The sequence below is a fragment of the Cervus elaphus genome, chromosome 16 (genome assembly GCF_910594005.1).
Source record: "Cervus elaphus chromosome 16, mCerEla1.1, whole genome shotgun sequence".
In the NCBI taxonomy this organism is placed as follows: domain Eukaryota; kingdom Metazoa; phylum Chordata; class Mammalia; order Artiodactyla; family Cervidae; genus Cervus; species Cervus elaphus.
The window spans coordinates 25,152,012-25,168,496 of record NC_057830.1 but is presented as its reverse complement, the minus strand read 5'-3'; the positions used below and the strand labels follow the sequence as shown (position 1 = coordinate 25,168,496).

General features: G+C 39.5%; 1 protein-coding gene across 4 annotated transcripts in view; it reads left to right on the top strand.

The window, feature by feature from the left end:
- The window catches only part of ROR2 (receptor tyrosine kinase like orphan receptor 2), a 236,033-nt gene that overhangs the window by 206,920 nt on the left and 12,628 nt on the right, over window positions 1–16,485 (top strand). For all 4 annotated transcript variants that reach the window (XM_043927545.1, XM_043927543.1, XM_043927544.1 and 1 more), the window contains exon 5: window positions 15,186–15,313. In XM_043927545.1, coding sequence (XP_043783480.1) covers window positions 15,186–15,313 — 128 coding nt within the window. The remainder of the gene's footprint in view (window positions 1–15,185; window positions 15,314–16,485) is intronic.

The window sequence follows — 16,485 nt, the reverse complement described above, 5'->3', positions numbered from 1 at the left end:
TGCTGACTTATCAGATATGTATATGCTGAGCTTTGTAAGAAATACCAGACCTTTTCCTAAGGTAGTTGTACCACTCTGTACTCCCACCACCAGGTAGGAGAATTCTGCTTACTACAATGTTTACCAGCATTTGATCTGGTTGGTCTTTCTATAATAAATTGAGCCATCTTTATGTGTATGTAGTGGTTCCAGTGATCTTTGTTATTCTGACTTCTTAAAAAAGGAATTTCTTTATTAGTCATATTAAATTTTCAAACAAGTGCATTTAAAACAATGAAGTTTCCTCTAAATATCATTTTTGCTACATCTTTTTCCCCTCCAGGTATATAAGCTTTTGCTTTTTGTTGTCTTCTGACTTTTGTTGTATTATTATCAGTGAATTTGTGATGTATTTTACACTTGGTAATTGATGAAGATTTTCTTTGTAGTTAACTATTGTTCTTTAGTTGCTCAGTTGTGTCCGACTCTTGCAATCCCATGAACTGTAGCCTGCCAGGCTCCTCGGTCCATAGGATTCTCAGGCAAGCATACTGGAGTGGGTTGTCATTTCCTTCTCCAAGGTATGGCACGATTGTCCCAAAAGTAATAAAGAATTTCATAGTCCCACTGGCAAAGCATAAGTTCTTATTTTCTTATTTCCTCATGTTTCCCAGCACATGGTATTATCAGAACTCAAAACTGTGCCAATGTCTTGGGTGTCAGTGATAATTTATAGTAGTTTTACATTAGATTTCACCAGTAAATAGTGAAGTTGAACATATTTGTATTGGTTTAATAGCCATTGGATTGCCAATTTAAATACAGTCTATTCTCCTTATTTATGGATTCAATACTTGCAAATTTTCTTACTCAGTAAAATTTCTTCGTAACCCCTAAATTAATAATCAGGATGATTTCATGGTCACTCATGGATATGTACAGAGCAGTGAAAAATTTGAGTTGCCCAATGCATTTGCAGCTGAGGTCTGCCATCTGTTTCAGCTGTCCTACTGTGCACACACGTCTTTTTTTGAGTCTGTTTACGTTTGTGCTTTTTATTGGTGAGTTTGCTGTTTAGAGTGGCCCCAACACAGCATGAAGTGCTTTCTTGTGTTCCTAAGCACCAGAAGGCTGTGATGTGCCTTATGGAGGAAATACATTAGATAAGCTTCATTTAGGCATGAGTTACAGTGCTGTTGGCTGAGAGCTCATTATTAATGAATCATTAACCACATTAAATAAGATGTCTTTAAACAGAAACACACATAAAACAACATTATGTATTGATGGGTTGATGAAAATGTCATGATCACAGACTTGTGAAAAACTATCTCTGTATTTGCCTTAGGGACAATGGCTTGGTATTTACTAGTTCGGTGTTTGTGGTGACTTTATAGAAAATAACCATCATAGATAACCAGAATCAACTGTATTTTGTCCAGTTTCATTGGGATATTTGTTTTTCCTTATTGCTTTGTAAGAGTTTACAGTTATAGTTTTTACATAGTTCCTACTTCATCTAGAATTGATTTTTATGCTGATATAAGCCAGGGTTCTACCGTAATGTTTTCCTATCTCAATGGTCTACTGCCTTGGCATCATATAATGAATAGCCCCATCTGTAATCATTAAATTTAATATCACTTTTGTCATCTGTGAAATTTCTATACGTGTAGATCTGCTTCTAGATTCTGTTCTAGTAGCTTTTGTGCCTGGAATAAATACCACAATATTCTAACATTATATCTTTATTCCATATGTAGAGAAATAGTCTCACTTATTGCTGTGGATTAAATTGTGCTCCCCTCCACCAAATTCAGATATTGAAGCCTTAATCCCCCTTCATGTGACTGTATTGGAGACAGCATCTTAAAGGATGTTATTAAGGTTAAATGAAGTCATCAGGGTGAGGCTCTGACCTAACAGGACTTGAGTCCTTATAGGAAGAGGAAGAAACATTAGAGATCACTGTCTCTTTTCTCTGCCATGTGGGGACACAGCGAGAAGGTAGCCATCTGAAAGCTGGGAACTAAATAGGGTGACACTTTGATATCAAACTTCTCAGTCTCTAGAACTGTGAGAAATCAGTGTGTAGTGTTTAAGCATCCAAATCTGTGCTATTTTGTTATGGCAGCCTGAGCTGGCTAATCTAGCTACCCCGGCTCAGCTGGTAAAGAATCCACCTGCAATTCTGGAGACCTGGGTTTGATCCCTCGGTTAGGAAGATTCCCCTGGAGAAGGGAATGGCTACCCACTCCAGTATTCTGGCCTGGAGAATTCCATGGACATGTGACATGGGGTTGCAAAAAGTCAGACACAACTGAGTGACTTTCAATATTACTACACCAATGCTTCTAAATTATCTTAACTGTTAACTTTTATTCTTCCATCTGAATTTTATCAGTTTGTATTTTTATCAGAATTGCTTGGCGGTTTGATTTTGGCAGTTACTTTTTCAGATACAGAGGTGATTGTGTAGTTTTCTGCTTTCAACATATTAATGTGATGTTATATAACAGAGCTCCTATTATTGAGTAACTACAGTTCTAGAGTGAAATCCATTCGGTCAGAATGACATATTCTTTTAATATGCTGCTGAGTTGATCTGCTCACTTTGTGTTGGCAGATGACCCTCTATTCAGATACTTCATGGTCGAAGGCAGTTGTCTTTTTGTGGCCACTATTCTTTTCTTCCCATTTACTGTGATTGTGTTTAACCTCCTTTATAATATCTCTGCAACTTAACCAAAACAAAGACAAAAAAGAGGGAACATCAGTAGGCTTAAAACAGGATTATCCGTAAGTCCTCTGCTTTTGTCTCTGGAATATCTATAGCTTTTCCGATGCTCTGACTGTTCTCTTGGGCCCTTTCCTGAGAAAATGCACAGAAGTTAGAGCTCTTTTGCTGTTCATCTGCTGGCATATCCTATACCTGCAAATGGAGAGCTTAGACAGTGAATAATCAGATAGCCCTGGTTGATCCCCGTGTACGGCATGTCAGCGTTGGGACATGCTGGTTCTGAACCGTGAACAAGGATGATCCCCTCCAGGCTCATCACTGTCTTCCCTGGACCACTGCCCTCACACATCCACACACACGGACAGCAGCAGCTGCCTGGACATCAGTCTGTGTGTGTTGAAGGAGGTGAGGGGTGAGGTGGAAATCCTCAGAGGTTAAGGGATTTATTACCATCAAAACATTGTTTTCCTTTCATCCATTTGAAGGGAGGGTGAGGCGGGTGTGTATATGGAGAACAAAGGCTTTAAGAACAAGCTGTTTCTCCACAGATGTAGGTTCAAAGACCGAGTGATTATAGCTTACTCAGGTAGCAGTTTTGGTAATGTGAGGGGATTAATGTGAGGCTAGGTGTCTCACATTTCATGTATGGGTTTCAGTTCTCTCTGCTCTTTTAAAAAGTGCTTTATTTTCATGATGATAGACACATACATGCAGTGGTGGGGTAGCCTTGTGATACTGAAGTCAGGTGATGGGGTAGCAGGACAGTGGTCTTGGGGTGCTCCCCGAAGCCCGAGCTTTGGGGCTTTCATATTTCCTGGTTGGTTGTCCTGGGCCACCCTGATGATGGCCCACAAGTATGTGCATGCATAATGTGCTTCACCAAACATCTGCTTAAAGGAAAGTGTGTTGTTTTTTTTGAACAATTAAAAGTGATGTTAATTACTGGCCGCTGGGAAATCATTCTCCTTGAGGCCATGTCCTTAGCATTTATTGCTTCATAACCTGCAGATAATTCCAAGGATTCAGCCATTCTCCATCCATATGCTCATGACCCTGGCATCTCCACTTCCAAATCTGACTTATCTCTTTATCTCAGGCCCCCCAGTTTGGCCCCATCGTGGGCATCTCCAGGGGGATGATTCACAGGCACCTCACAATTTGCCTGTCTAAACAGAACTCAGCCATTTTGTACCTCAGAGTCCTTCCATTGCTATTTTGGGGAAGTTGTCATAAGCCTAGTTCAAACTTTATCCTAATTACAGGAAAATAGCACTATTAAAAAAAAAAAAAGAAAAGAAAACCCTGAAACTGCCTACTGACTAGCCAGTAATTAAAAAAACCCTGAAACTGCCAAACTGACTAGCCAGTAATTTAAAAATGACTTCGGGAGAAACCAAGCTGCCTTACTAACAAGTTGGTAAAAGTAAACTAACTCAGACAAAAGGCTAACGTTTAGTATTTGATGTTAAATGCATTAAACCACCAACTAATCAAATTGTGGGCTTTCCTGGTGGCTTAGATGGTAAGGAATTTGCCTGCAATGCAGGAGGTCTGGGTTCGATCCCTGGGTCAAGATCCCCTGGAGAAGGTAATGGCTACCCACTCCAGGATTCTTGCCTAAAGAATTCTATGGACAGGGGAGCCTGGCTGACTATAGTCCATGAGTCAGACATGACTGAAGTGACTTAGCATGCAATCAAATTGAGTTGGAAGGAGGAGAGAAGTCAACCTAATTTTTTTCTCTGTGACTTCTTGTGATAGGTTCTTTTTTTCTGGAAAATATAATTCTCTTTAAATCCCATAGTGCAGAACTTAAATAAAGGTAGAAACTTAATTCATTTTAAGATTAGTGGTAAGTGGCTAAACCCAATCACAGGTAAAGTAATCAGAGAATACACACACACTTTCCTTGATTCAGATCTCATAGTGACACAGATGAAAGTATTTGTGCTTTAGTAGTAATGATAATATTAGCAGTTGATGGTAGCAGCACATTGAATGTTCCCAGTAACTCTTTGTTTTCATTTGAATCCATGTATGGGCTTCCCTGGTAGCTCAGCTGGTAAAGAATCTGCCTGCAATGAAGACCCTGGTTCAATTTCTGGGTTGGGAAAATCCCCCGGAGAAAGGATAGACTACCCACTCCAGTATTCTTGGGCTTTCCTGGTGGCTCAGATGGTAAAGAATCCGCCTGCAATGTGGGAGACCTGGTTTGATCCCAGGGTTAGGAAGATCCCCTGGAGGAGGACATGGCAACCCACTCCAGTATTCTTGTTAGGAGCCTGGTGGGCTACAGTTCATGGGGTCATGAAGAATTGGACACAACCGAGCAACTAAGCACATGAGCTAATATGCCCTGTTATGCATGGATGAGAACTTTTTACATACTGACTTCCAGATTCACCCAAAAGTTACCAGTCTTCCAAGGCTGATGTGAGAGGGACCAGCCCCCTGAACATGTTAGGAGAGAATAATGTTTACTTGCCAGTGAACTTTTAGTGTTGGAGCCACTGTGTCCCTGCCTCCCGTGATCCCAGTGTTAAGGGTAGACATTGCAAAATCCAGTGTTTCTGAAAGGTTCTGCTGACTTTGATTTCATGACATGATTGTTGGTGTTGATTTTATGAATGAATGTATTCAGTTCACATTTTTGCCACATCAAATATGATATCAGTATAATTGGATGCTGTGTTTCATCTCAGAAGTAGAGAGGAATAAGGTAGGATGCCTAATTTTCAAGGAAATCATTAAATCATTTATTCATTTTTTTTTAACAATTTTATATTGAGGATCAGTTATGTGCTAGGCCCTGTTTAAGTTATTGGGGCGGGGGAGGGGCGCCCAATGAATGAAAAAAAAACAGACACAAACTAAAATATCCTGCCTTCTGCTGCTTACTTAGAGTAAGAGTCTCTCCTGGGAGACTCTTATGTCTGGCTTTTTTCACAAAATATAGCATCTGAAAGATACTCTCTGTGATTTATTCTTTTTTATTCATAAGTATTCTGTTGTATGAAGATATTACAATGTGTTTATTACCTGTTGATGGACATTTGGGCTTCCAGTTTATTATAAATAATTATATAAATTTTTAATTTATATATAAATAATTATATAAATAAACTGCTATGGATGTTTAATTTTAGGGAGCATGTTTTCATTTTTCTAGGATAAATCCAAGGTATGAGATTGCTCAGTCAGATGGTATGTGTATATATAAACTGTATAAGAAATAACCAAACTCTTCCCCAAAGTGATCTTTCTCTTTTACACTGCCATCAGCAGTATATGAGAGTTTCAGTTGCTCCACATCCTTACCAAAGTTTGATATTGTCATTTAATTGTAGCCATTCTAGTTCCTTTTGTTGCTATGATTCATCATGGTTCAGTTACATTTCCTCAATCACTGAAAATGGGACCATCTTCTAAGGACACACTTTTGTGGAGTATCTGTTAGTTCTTTTGTCCAATTTTTACTGTGTTGTATGCCTGCCTATTGAGTAATGGGAGTTCTTTTGTCACATATATAAAGTGTGTTCTCCCAGCTTGTGGCTTATCTTTTTTATTTTCTTAATGCTGTCTTTTGATGAGCAGGAAATTTTAATTCTGGTAAGTCTAACTTATCATTTTTTTCATTTAAGCCTCATGTCTAAGAAATCTTTGCTTTTGCCTATCTAAATACTATAAAGATACTTTCCTATGTATCCTTCTACTAGCTTTTAATTTTAGCTTCTATGTTTAAGTCTGTGATCCATCTTTAAAGCAATTTTTGTGTATGGTATGAGTTAATGGGTTTCAGTTTGTTTTTTTTTCCATACAAAAATCCAGTTGTTCTGACATCATTTTTGAAAAGACTATCCTGTCTTCTTTGAATACCTTAGTATATTTATTGAAATCACTTGACTACATATGAAGATACATTTGGAATTCTCTGTTATGTTCTATTGATCTATCCTTATATTCCAATACTATATCGTCTTGATAAATATGTCTTAAAATTAAGGTGTGAAATCTTCCATCATTCTTACTCTCTTTCGTGATTGTTTTGGCTGCTCTAGTACCCTCACATTTCCATTTAAATTCTAGATTTAGTTTGTCAATTTCTACCAAAGTGCCTACTAGGATGTTTTTAACTTTTGATTTTGAAATAACTTCAGACTTATAAAAATATTACAAGAATAGTAATAAGTAATCCCATATGTCTTTACCTAGGTTGACCAATTTTTGTCATTTTGCCATAGGCTTATCAATCCCTCTATAGCTGTCTGCCATTATTGTTTTATGAAACATCTGAGAGTAGGTTCCATTCATTATACTGCTTTGCCCTTTAACAATTCAGTGTATATTCCCTAAGACCAACAATGTTTCCTTACAGAAAAACAGCTTCATCTTAAGGGTGTCTGAATTGCCATTCATACTCCAATATCTTTCATTGTCCCAGTAATGCTCTTTAGATCCCCTACTCCTAGATATAGGCTCCTCACCATGCTACCTTAGTCCTTTTTACTCTGGAATAGTTCCCAGACCTTTCATGACACTAAGATTTTTGATAAGTGAAGAGATGTTTATTGTGTAGAATATCTCTAAATTTCAGTTTGACTGATGTTTACTCACAATTACATTCTGTTTATACATTTTTTTACTGAAATAAGATAAGTGATGTTTCCTTCTCAGGGTATCATATCTAAAAGTATATTACATCAGTTTGCCCCTTATTGGTGATGTTAATTTTCCTTGCTTGGTTAAGATACATTTTCTCATTATGTAGTTATTTTTTATTTTGTAATAAAAGGAAGTTTGTGAGGAAATCCTGCTAGCATTTTCATGGGATGATATTGCACTTTGCGAGGCTTGATTTCTTTAAACTACTGAGTGTTCCAATCTATGAACATGGTATGTATTTCTATTTATTTAGATTTTCTTTCCTTTCTCTCTGCAATGTGAAGTTTTATGTGTGGAAGTTTTGTACATATTTTGTTAGGTTTATTTCTAAATACTTTAAACATATTAAGTGCATAATTCAGCGGCATTGAGCACATATGCATTGTTATGCAACCATCATCACATCCCTCTTGAACATTTTCATCTTTCCAAATTAAAACTCTGTATCCATTAAACAATAACCACCCCCATTTCCACCCTCCCCAGCCCTTGACAATCACCATTCTGTTTTCTTCTATAATTTGACTACTCCTCCATATATTTTCAGTGTTATTGTAAATAATGTTTTTAAAAAATTTTATTTGCTAATTGTTGTTCAAATGTAAAAATATAATTGATTATATTGACCTTATCATGTGACTTTATGAAATCCATAATAATTTTTATAGTTTTTTAATATATTCATTAGAATTTTCTATGTAAGTTGTGTCATCAATGACTGAAGACAGTTTTATTTCTTCATTTCTAATCTGTAAGCTATTTATCTATCTATCTACCATCTCTTTCTATCTATCTCCTTTTCGTAATGATTAGGACTTTCATAGTGATGTTGGGTAGAAAATGTAAGAGCAGATATCTTTGTCTTATATCTATGGGGAAAATATTCCTTATTTCACCATTAAGTAAGAAATTCATTGTGGGTTTCTCATAGATGCTTCTTTATTAGAATGACAAAGTTATTTTCTTTGTTGAAAGTTTTGAAAATGAATGAGTATTGGTTTTGTCAACTGCCTTTTTTATATGAGGGCTTTCCTGATGGCTCAGATGGTAAAGAGTCTGCCTGCAATGTGGGAGACCGGGGTTTGATCCCTGTTTTCAGTCCCTGTGTTGGGAAGATCCCCTGGAGAAGGAAATGGCAACCCACTCCAGTATTCTTGCCTGGAAAATCCCAAGGATGGAGGAGCCTGGCAGGCTACAGTCCATGGGGTCACAAAGAGTCAGACGGGACCAAGTGACTAACACTCTTTTATATTAACTGAAGTTACTACATGGTTTCTCTCTTTGACTCTGTGTTTCCAGTAATTGTTTTTTAAATGTTTTTTTAAATGAAGTAACTTTGTGCTCCTGGATTAACCCATTTTGGCCCATTACCCATTTCTATATCATCTTTTTATTTTGCTCAGTCTAGTTTGTTAGTGTTTAGTGGATCCTGTTGCCCTTTTGATCAGGAGGCCTATAGTGTCCTTGGAACATACTTGTCAGCTGTTTGTATCTAGGTATGTTTGCCTTGTGAGATGAACTAGCAAGTACATCTTACTCTTTATCTTCTGAAAGAGTATATTTAAAATTGCTGAAGTTTCTTCTTTAAATACTAGATAGAATCCACCAGTTTCTTTTATTTTGGACTGGAGTTTTAATCTTGGGAAGGTTTCTGATTACAACTCCAAGTTCTCTAAGAGATTTGGGGCTAATCTGAGTTTTTACTCCTATTTGTACTTATTTTGATATATTGTCATTTATCATTTTTTTCTAAGTTGTTGGGTATGTGCATTTATCTCTTCATAAATTTCTTATTATCGTTAACATCTTCAAAGTCTTTGGCGAGTCCCCTTGTGCATTCCTGGTGTTGGTAATGTATGCTTTCTTTTAATCAGTTTTTTCTCATTGTTAGTGATTTCGTCAATTTTTGAAGAATCAACTTTTGACTTTATTGATTTTTTTTATTGTTTGTTTTCTATTTTATTGATTTCCTCTCTCACCATTAGTATTTTCTTCTAACTACTTCAGGCTCAACTTGACATTCTTTTTCCAACTTCTTAAGGTGTAAAATCTTATCTAATTTAAGCATTTAAGGCTATAAAGTTCTCTCTTAATTACTCTTTTAGCTACATCCCACAGTTTGGGGTATCCTGTTTTCATTTCTCATATTTTATGTTCTCTTATTGCATTTAAAATACTATTTAATTTTTCTGACATTTTCTTTTTTGAGCACAAAGGTTATTTAGAAGTGTGCTACTTAATTTCCAAATAGTTGGAGAATTTCTAAATGTATCTTTGTTATTGGTTTCTAACTTAATTCTGTGTAATCAGAAATTTATGGTTTCACTTTTTAAAATGTATCGTGAGTTACTTTATGAAAAGCATATGGCCTGCCTGGGTGAACTGCCATGTACACCGACACATGAATGCTGTCTCATTGGGTGTGCTGTTCTGCAGATATATCCGAGGGTCAAGGGGGTCCTTAGTGTTCCTGTTGTTTCTTCACTAAATTTTGCCCAGTTCAGTTAATTGCTGAGAGACAGGTGTTAAAATTTCCAGCTGTAATTATGGATTTTTCTGTTTTGTCCTCTAATTCTGTTAATTCTTGTTCATATATTCTGAGACTCTGATAATTAGGTTCATTCATGTTACGTCTTTTGGTTAATAGGTCCTTTGATTTGGAAGATGTTTTTGCTGAGTATAGAATTCCAGATTCACATTTGATGTTTCTCTGCTAGTGCACTGAAGCTGCCATTCTCCCATCTTCGGTTTTGCATTGTTTCTGATGAGCAATCAGCCACTATTTTTTATTACCTCCCTTTTCTGTTTGTCCAAAGTTTTTAACAAGTTGACTGTGATATCAGCAGGCATGGTTTCCTTTGTATTTATTCTGCTCACTTTTCACTTGCGTTCTTTAATTGGTGTTACTGTATTTTAATCAAATTTGGGGAAATTTTGGCTATCATTTCTTCAAGCCTTTCTCCCAACTCTGTGTGTCTCCCTTCTCCTCCTGGAATTTGATTGTATGTGTTAAATCTCCTGTACTTTCCTATAACTTACTAAAGCTCCATTTAATTTTTTTGTAGATCTTTATGTCTCTCTTTGTTTCAGTTTGGAAATTTTACATTGACCTGTCAAGTTGACCAATTTTTTTTCTGATTTTATCCAATCTGTTGTTAGTATCATACCTTAAATGTTTTATTGGAGATTATATGTCTTAGTTCTTCTAGTTGATTCTTTTACAGTTTCCATCTCTTCTGAGATTACCCATATCTTCATTATACTTTCTTTTGTATATCATTTGTCATACTTATGATTCCTTAAAGTCCTGGTCTTTTAAGTCTAACATCTGGGTTTGTTTCTCTTGACCATAGGTTATATTTTCCCATCTATTCACATGTGTTCATGGGTGATTTTTTATTGTACACCAGACATTGTGGTTTATACTCTAGATTTTGTTATCTCCTGCTGAAAAGTGTTTTGTTACATCAGCTTACTAGATTACTAGCAGGTCATGTGAAGCTTATGGAGTTTAGGATCCATTTTTGTTAAAGATGTTGCTTCCTCTGCTTTCCTCAAGTAGGAAGCCTATTTATCACAGACGAACAGACCTTCTCATAATAACAGTAACAATTATGAAATTATTTAACCAGTTTCAACAAAAAAATTAAGGGGAAAAGTTACCTTCCTACACAATTTTTTTTCCTACACCTTTGAGTTTTGGTATTGATTACTTTTCAACTTCAAAGGAGCCTACTTTCCTTTAAAGATTATTCATTGTTTATAACAAGGAATTTTTCTAAGCTTTTCTTCAAACTAGTTTTTGTTTCTAGCAGGTACCATTACAGGGAAGGTGCTGACGGGGCCTACCATCTCCTAACCCCTTTGTGAAGAAGCCTTTTCTATCACAGTATAATGATTCCTTTTTCTTTTTCTTCCCAACCTCCAACTCCCTTCCCGTAGGTTTTTTGTCTTTAACCTAAAGTGAAAGTGAAAGTCGTTTCCGATTCTTTGCGGCCCCATGGACTGTAGCCTACCAGGCTCCTCCGTCCATGGGATTTTCCAGGCAAGAGTACTAGAGTGGGTTGCCATTTTCTTCTCCAGGGAATCTTCCCAACCCAGGGATCGAACCCGGGTCTCCCGCATTGTAGGCAGACACTTTACCATCTGAGCCACCAGGGAAGTCTTTTTTAACCTAAGATTGTAGTCATTTCTGTCTCTCTCCGCCTTTACTATGAACTTGTTGCTATAAAGGTTTCCTCTTCATCTGTGTCACGAGTGCCTGGCAGCATCAGGAATGAAGGAGATTTCCAAAACTTGAGTTTCTATCACATTGAAGTTCTGAGATTTGGTGAGCATGCTTGTTTCACTGGTGTGGTTTAAGGGATTTTACAGAAGACAGCTTCTGTGTCAGCATTTTTCTTTGGTCTCTGAATGACCGGTTTTACAGACTTTCTGCAGCTCTATCATTCTTCAGAGGACCCACACAATGCCAGGTGAAGATAAGACATAAGTGTTTGAGACTGACAAGTAAGTCTCACTTGTTCTCTCAAAGTTCAGAAGCCTGGAGGATGTCATTGTCCAAACGTTTCTGTTTGTGTTTCTGGACATTCTTTAACATTCAAATTAGAAGCCCATGAAAATGAGTGGGCTGTGGACGCGGTGTGATGCCTTACGCCCTTTCTCAGTATGTCTTGCCTGTACCCTTGTTGCTTCCCCAGTCCTGTGGGCACGTGACCAGTGGCCAAAGAGAAGCCCACAGTGACAGACCAGGCTTTCTAGTCCCTGACTCTTGAGGCAGAGAAAGGAAATGACTCGCTCTTGTGGGGTCACCCAAGGGACCAACCGAATCAAATCTCATATCCTCTGTAGAGCTGACGTTAAGAAGAAAAGGCACATCTTAATGCTTTTCCTGGCATAGCAGGCAAGCGCCCTAAACCCAGTCTGCAAATGGTGACATGGAACTCGAACACCAGGGCAAAGTTGACTTGTACTCGTGTTTTCGTATTTGGCAAGTGTAGGCATTAGTTTTAGTTTAATCAGCAGTTAACGCCAGCTCACAAAGAGAGAGAGAGAGAGGTGGGTTGGGTGTGTATTGTTAGCACATGTGCTTGCCTATTTAAACAATGTTTAAGGAATTCTTGACCCAAAGAAATAATGGCCCGTGAGCTTGAGAGAAAGGGCACCTGGCTCTCACTGACACCAGAATCTCCTGTTTTCGATTATTTATGGCTCCAAGTTCTTTTCTCTGAAAGAGAGATTTTCTTCAGGAAGACAGCAAACGAGGGAGAGAGCCAGAGGTGGCTGAAGAGACTGTGTCCTGCCAGACCCATTCTCTCCACTGTCACAAGCGTCCCGACTTTCCATCTGTGAGAAAGCTAAGATAGGGATTCTTAAGTCCATTTGGTTAATTTGGACACAACCCAGATTTCACTGGGGGATGGTTTACATCAATGTAGGGTGGATGACAGGTGTTGGGCTTATGGCAGGTTGCAGATTTGCTGGAAAACAAGCAGATTACAGGCCTGAGGCACTTGCTGAAGCTTGTTGTGGGAGCACAACACCCCATTTGCTCCAGAGTGGACGGCAGCCCTGATACATGTGCTTTAGCCCACTTTTCCTGTCTCCTTGGAGCATCCTCAGGGCTACTTTAAAAAGCATCTATCTGCCTAGAATGACTGATCTCATCGGCCGAAGGCAGGACTAACAGGTTTTACTGAAAATAATTTAGCACAGACTCCAAAGGGACATGTGCAGGCTATTCCCTCCAGGCTGGGAAGGTTGGACTGGGGGGCGAGAGGGAGGGCTGTGCTTGTGAGTCTCCTTCTCTGTCCCCCATATTTGCACGCATGGTCTGTGCTGTGGAGCAATGATGAGGTCACTCCTCTGTCGTGTAATGAGCACTTCTGACTGTATAAACTCTTTGAGGTCCTGCCTGACTCTGGCATCCTCTCCATTGCCTTTCTCCATTTGAAAGAATTCTCTCCTAAAGCTTAATGGTAGAACGCAGTTTCCAAATGATCATCATCTTCATAGAAGCCTTCCTTGCAAACAATGGAAGTTAATAGAGGTGTAATGTTTCCAATGTAGTTTAAGACCAAGATGGAACACATCGACTGTTAATATTCTGTGTGTATTTGACCATAGGCATGAACATGTACACACCCATGTGTATACTTCACGTTTTTCAATCCATCTTTCATACTCAACTAGTCCTTCATACTCAACTAGTTCCATTCCCACCCCACCCCACCCTGCCTTAGAGATGCTGGATTTTTTTTTTAATTAATAGGCTCTATAGTTTAGGTCAATTTTAAGTTTACAGAAAAATTGAACAGAAAGTATAGAGAAAGCTTAGGTATTTGTTCCCCCCATCTCCACATACAATTTCCGCTATCGGTAACATCTTATGTTAGTGTGGTGCATTTGTTACAGTTTGTAAGCCAGTTCAGTTCAGTTCAGTTCAGTTGCTAAGTCGTGTCCGGCTGTTTGTGACCCCATGGACTGCAGCATACCAGGCCTCCCTGTCTATCACCAACTCCCGAAGTTTACTCAAACTCATGTCCATTGAGTCAGTGATGCCATCCAACCATCTCATCCTCTGTCATCCCTTTCTCCTCCTGCCTTCAATCTTTCCCAGCATCAGGGTCTTTTCCAATGAGTCAGTTCTTTGCATCAGGTGGCCAAAGTATTGGAGTTTCAGCTTCAGCATCACTCCTTCCAATGAATATTCAGGACCAATTTCCTTTAGAATGGACTTATTGGATCTCCTTGCAGTCCAAGGGACTCTCGAAAGTCTTCTCCAACACCACAGCTATAAGCCAGTCAGTACTGATACATTATTATTAGCAGAAGTCAGAAGGATCCCCTGGAGGAGGGCATAGCAACCCACTCCAGTATTCTTGCCTGGAGAATCCCATGGACAGAGGAGCCTGGCCGGGCTATAGTCCACGGGGTCACAAAGAGTGGGACATGACTGAAGTGGCTGAGCAGTAGCAGCATGATTTGCGATAAAGTTTGTTCACTCTTGGTGTTGCGTATTCTCTGGTTTGCACGAATGTATAATGACATGTATCCACCATTAAAGTATCATGCAGAGTAGATCCACTGCCCTAAAAATCTCCTGTTTTCCTATTCACCAACCCCACCACCAACCCTTTGGCAGTCATCTATGTTCTTACTGCTCCATAATTTTGTTTCTTCTAGAATGTCATAGAACTGGGATCATACAGTATGCATGCAGCCATTTCAGATTGACTTCATTCACTTAGTAACGTGCATTTAAGTTGTCTCCATTTTTTTTTTCATATCTTTTCTTGATCGCTCTTTTCTTTTCACTGCTGAGTAATATTCTATTGCCTGGATGTACCACAGTTTATTCATTCACTATGGACATTTTGGTTGCTTGAAGTTTTGGCAGTTATGGATTAAGCTGCTATAAATGTCTGTGTATGTGTTTTTGTGGGCTTCCCAGATGGTGCAGTGGTAAAGAATTCACCTGCCAAAGCAGGAGACACAAGAGATATGGGTTCAGTCCTTAGGTTGGGAAGATCCCCTGGAGTAGGAAATGGAAACCCACTCCAATAGTCTTGCCTTGGAAATCCCATGGACAGAGGAACCTGGTGGGCTACAGTCCATGGAGTCCCAAAGAGTCAGACATGACTGAGCATGCACACATAGGATTTTGTGTGGACAGAAGTTTTCAATTTATTCAGGTAGATGCCAAGGGACAAGATGGCTAGCTCACCAGACGCTGGATTTAAAAAGAGAGAAAAAATCATTGGGGATGATTTCAGTGTGCTCACAGATCGTGTGTTTTTCCCAGAGACGACTACCATGAGGATGGATTCTGCCAGCCTTACCGGGGAATTGCCTGTGCGCGTTTCATTGGGAACAGGACCATTTACGTGGACTCTCTCCAGATGCAGGGGGAGATTGAAAACCGAATCACAGGTAGGAGTGCAGACCTTTGTTCTGAGACATTGAACATGCATGCAGCTGCCTGCCACCCCACTGGTGTGTTTTCAGCCCCATTTGTGTATTTTGTCTCTTACAACCACGGCCAGTGAATCCTTGTGCCATGTCTCTTGCAAGAGAAAATCAGAGGCCTTTATCAGAAGTGGGTTGCAGTTTATCCTAAAATAGTCCTATTTGTATATGCAAATTAGCAAGCGCAGTCTGCTTAGGGCGTACCAACGCACTGACTTCTGTCAGGGGAGCGGGTCCCAAGCCCTGCATTGTCTTGTTTGTTTCCACTACCCTCATGGCCAGGCCAGCACCTGTGATGTTCAATCTTGGTTCTGCCTTTCCTAGCTCTTGTGCCTTCTCAGAGTTACAAGGAAGCTGGCTTGGGTACAGAGTACCCGCACCGGATTTTAGCTATTGGGCACAGAGGTTCCAGGCCATAAGCGGTACCCTAGGGACATTGCAGTGAACTCAGACCCTCATCAGCCCTTGGTTTCTGGGCACAGTCAGGTCTTTGGTTACCTGCTCCACCATATGAGAAGTGGTTCAGATCCTTTAGGAGTGAAGGCGCTCGTTTTCTGTCATTTTAGAAGTTGATGTTAAGAACTTCCTGGGGGAAACTCCTTGAGAAGTGAGAAAATGAATTAAACCAAGGCCCTGAAATTCCTCCCCCTCCTGTCTCTGCTCTCCTCACAAACCCCTACATTTTCTCCTTAGACTCTTTAAGGAACAAGGAGAATCTTGTGAAGATGGTAGGTATGGGTTTAAAGCAGAACTAGGTTCTCTGCACAGTGATTCTTGACCCAGGCTGATCCCTGATGTGGGCTCCCTGGAGATTCTGGAGGGATTTGCAGAGGGGCTGGCAAAGCACTGCCCTGTGAGGGTACAAAGGAGGACCCCAGGTAGAAACTCACGCAGGTGTCACTGAATGTTCTTCTAAGTCCATTTTGACCCTGGCTTTGTCTTTCACCCTCAGTTTGGAGGGTCTAAGGTCTAACCTGCCTGGCCCATGGCTACAGAGGTCCCTGAGGACAGGGTCAGGTGTCCAGTGAGAAATGGAAGGGCAGTAATGGGACTCCGAGATCCTGGAAGATGCTGTCTTGGTCCAGTGGGCACATGTTTTGAACTTGTTCGTATCTCTCATTGGAAAAGCTCCCTAT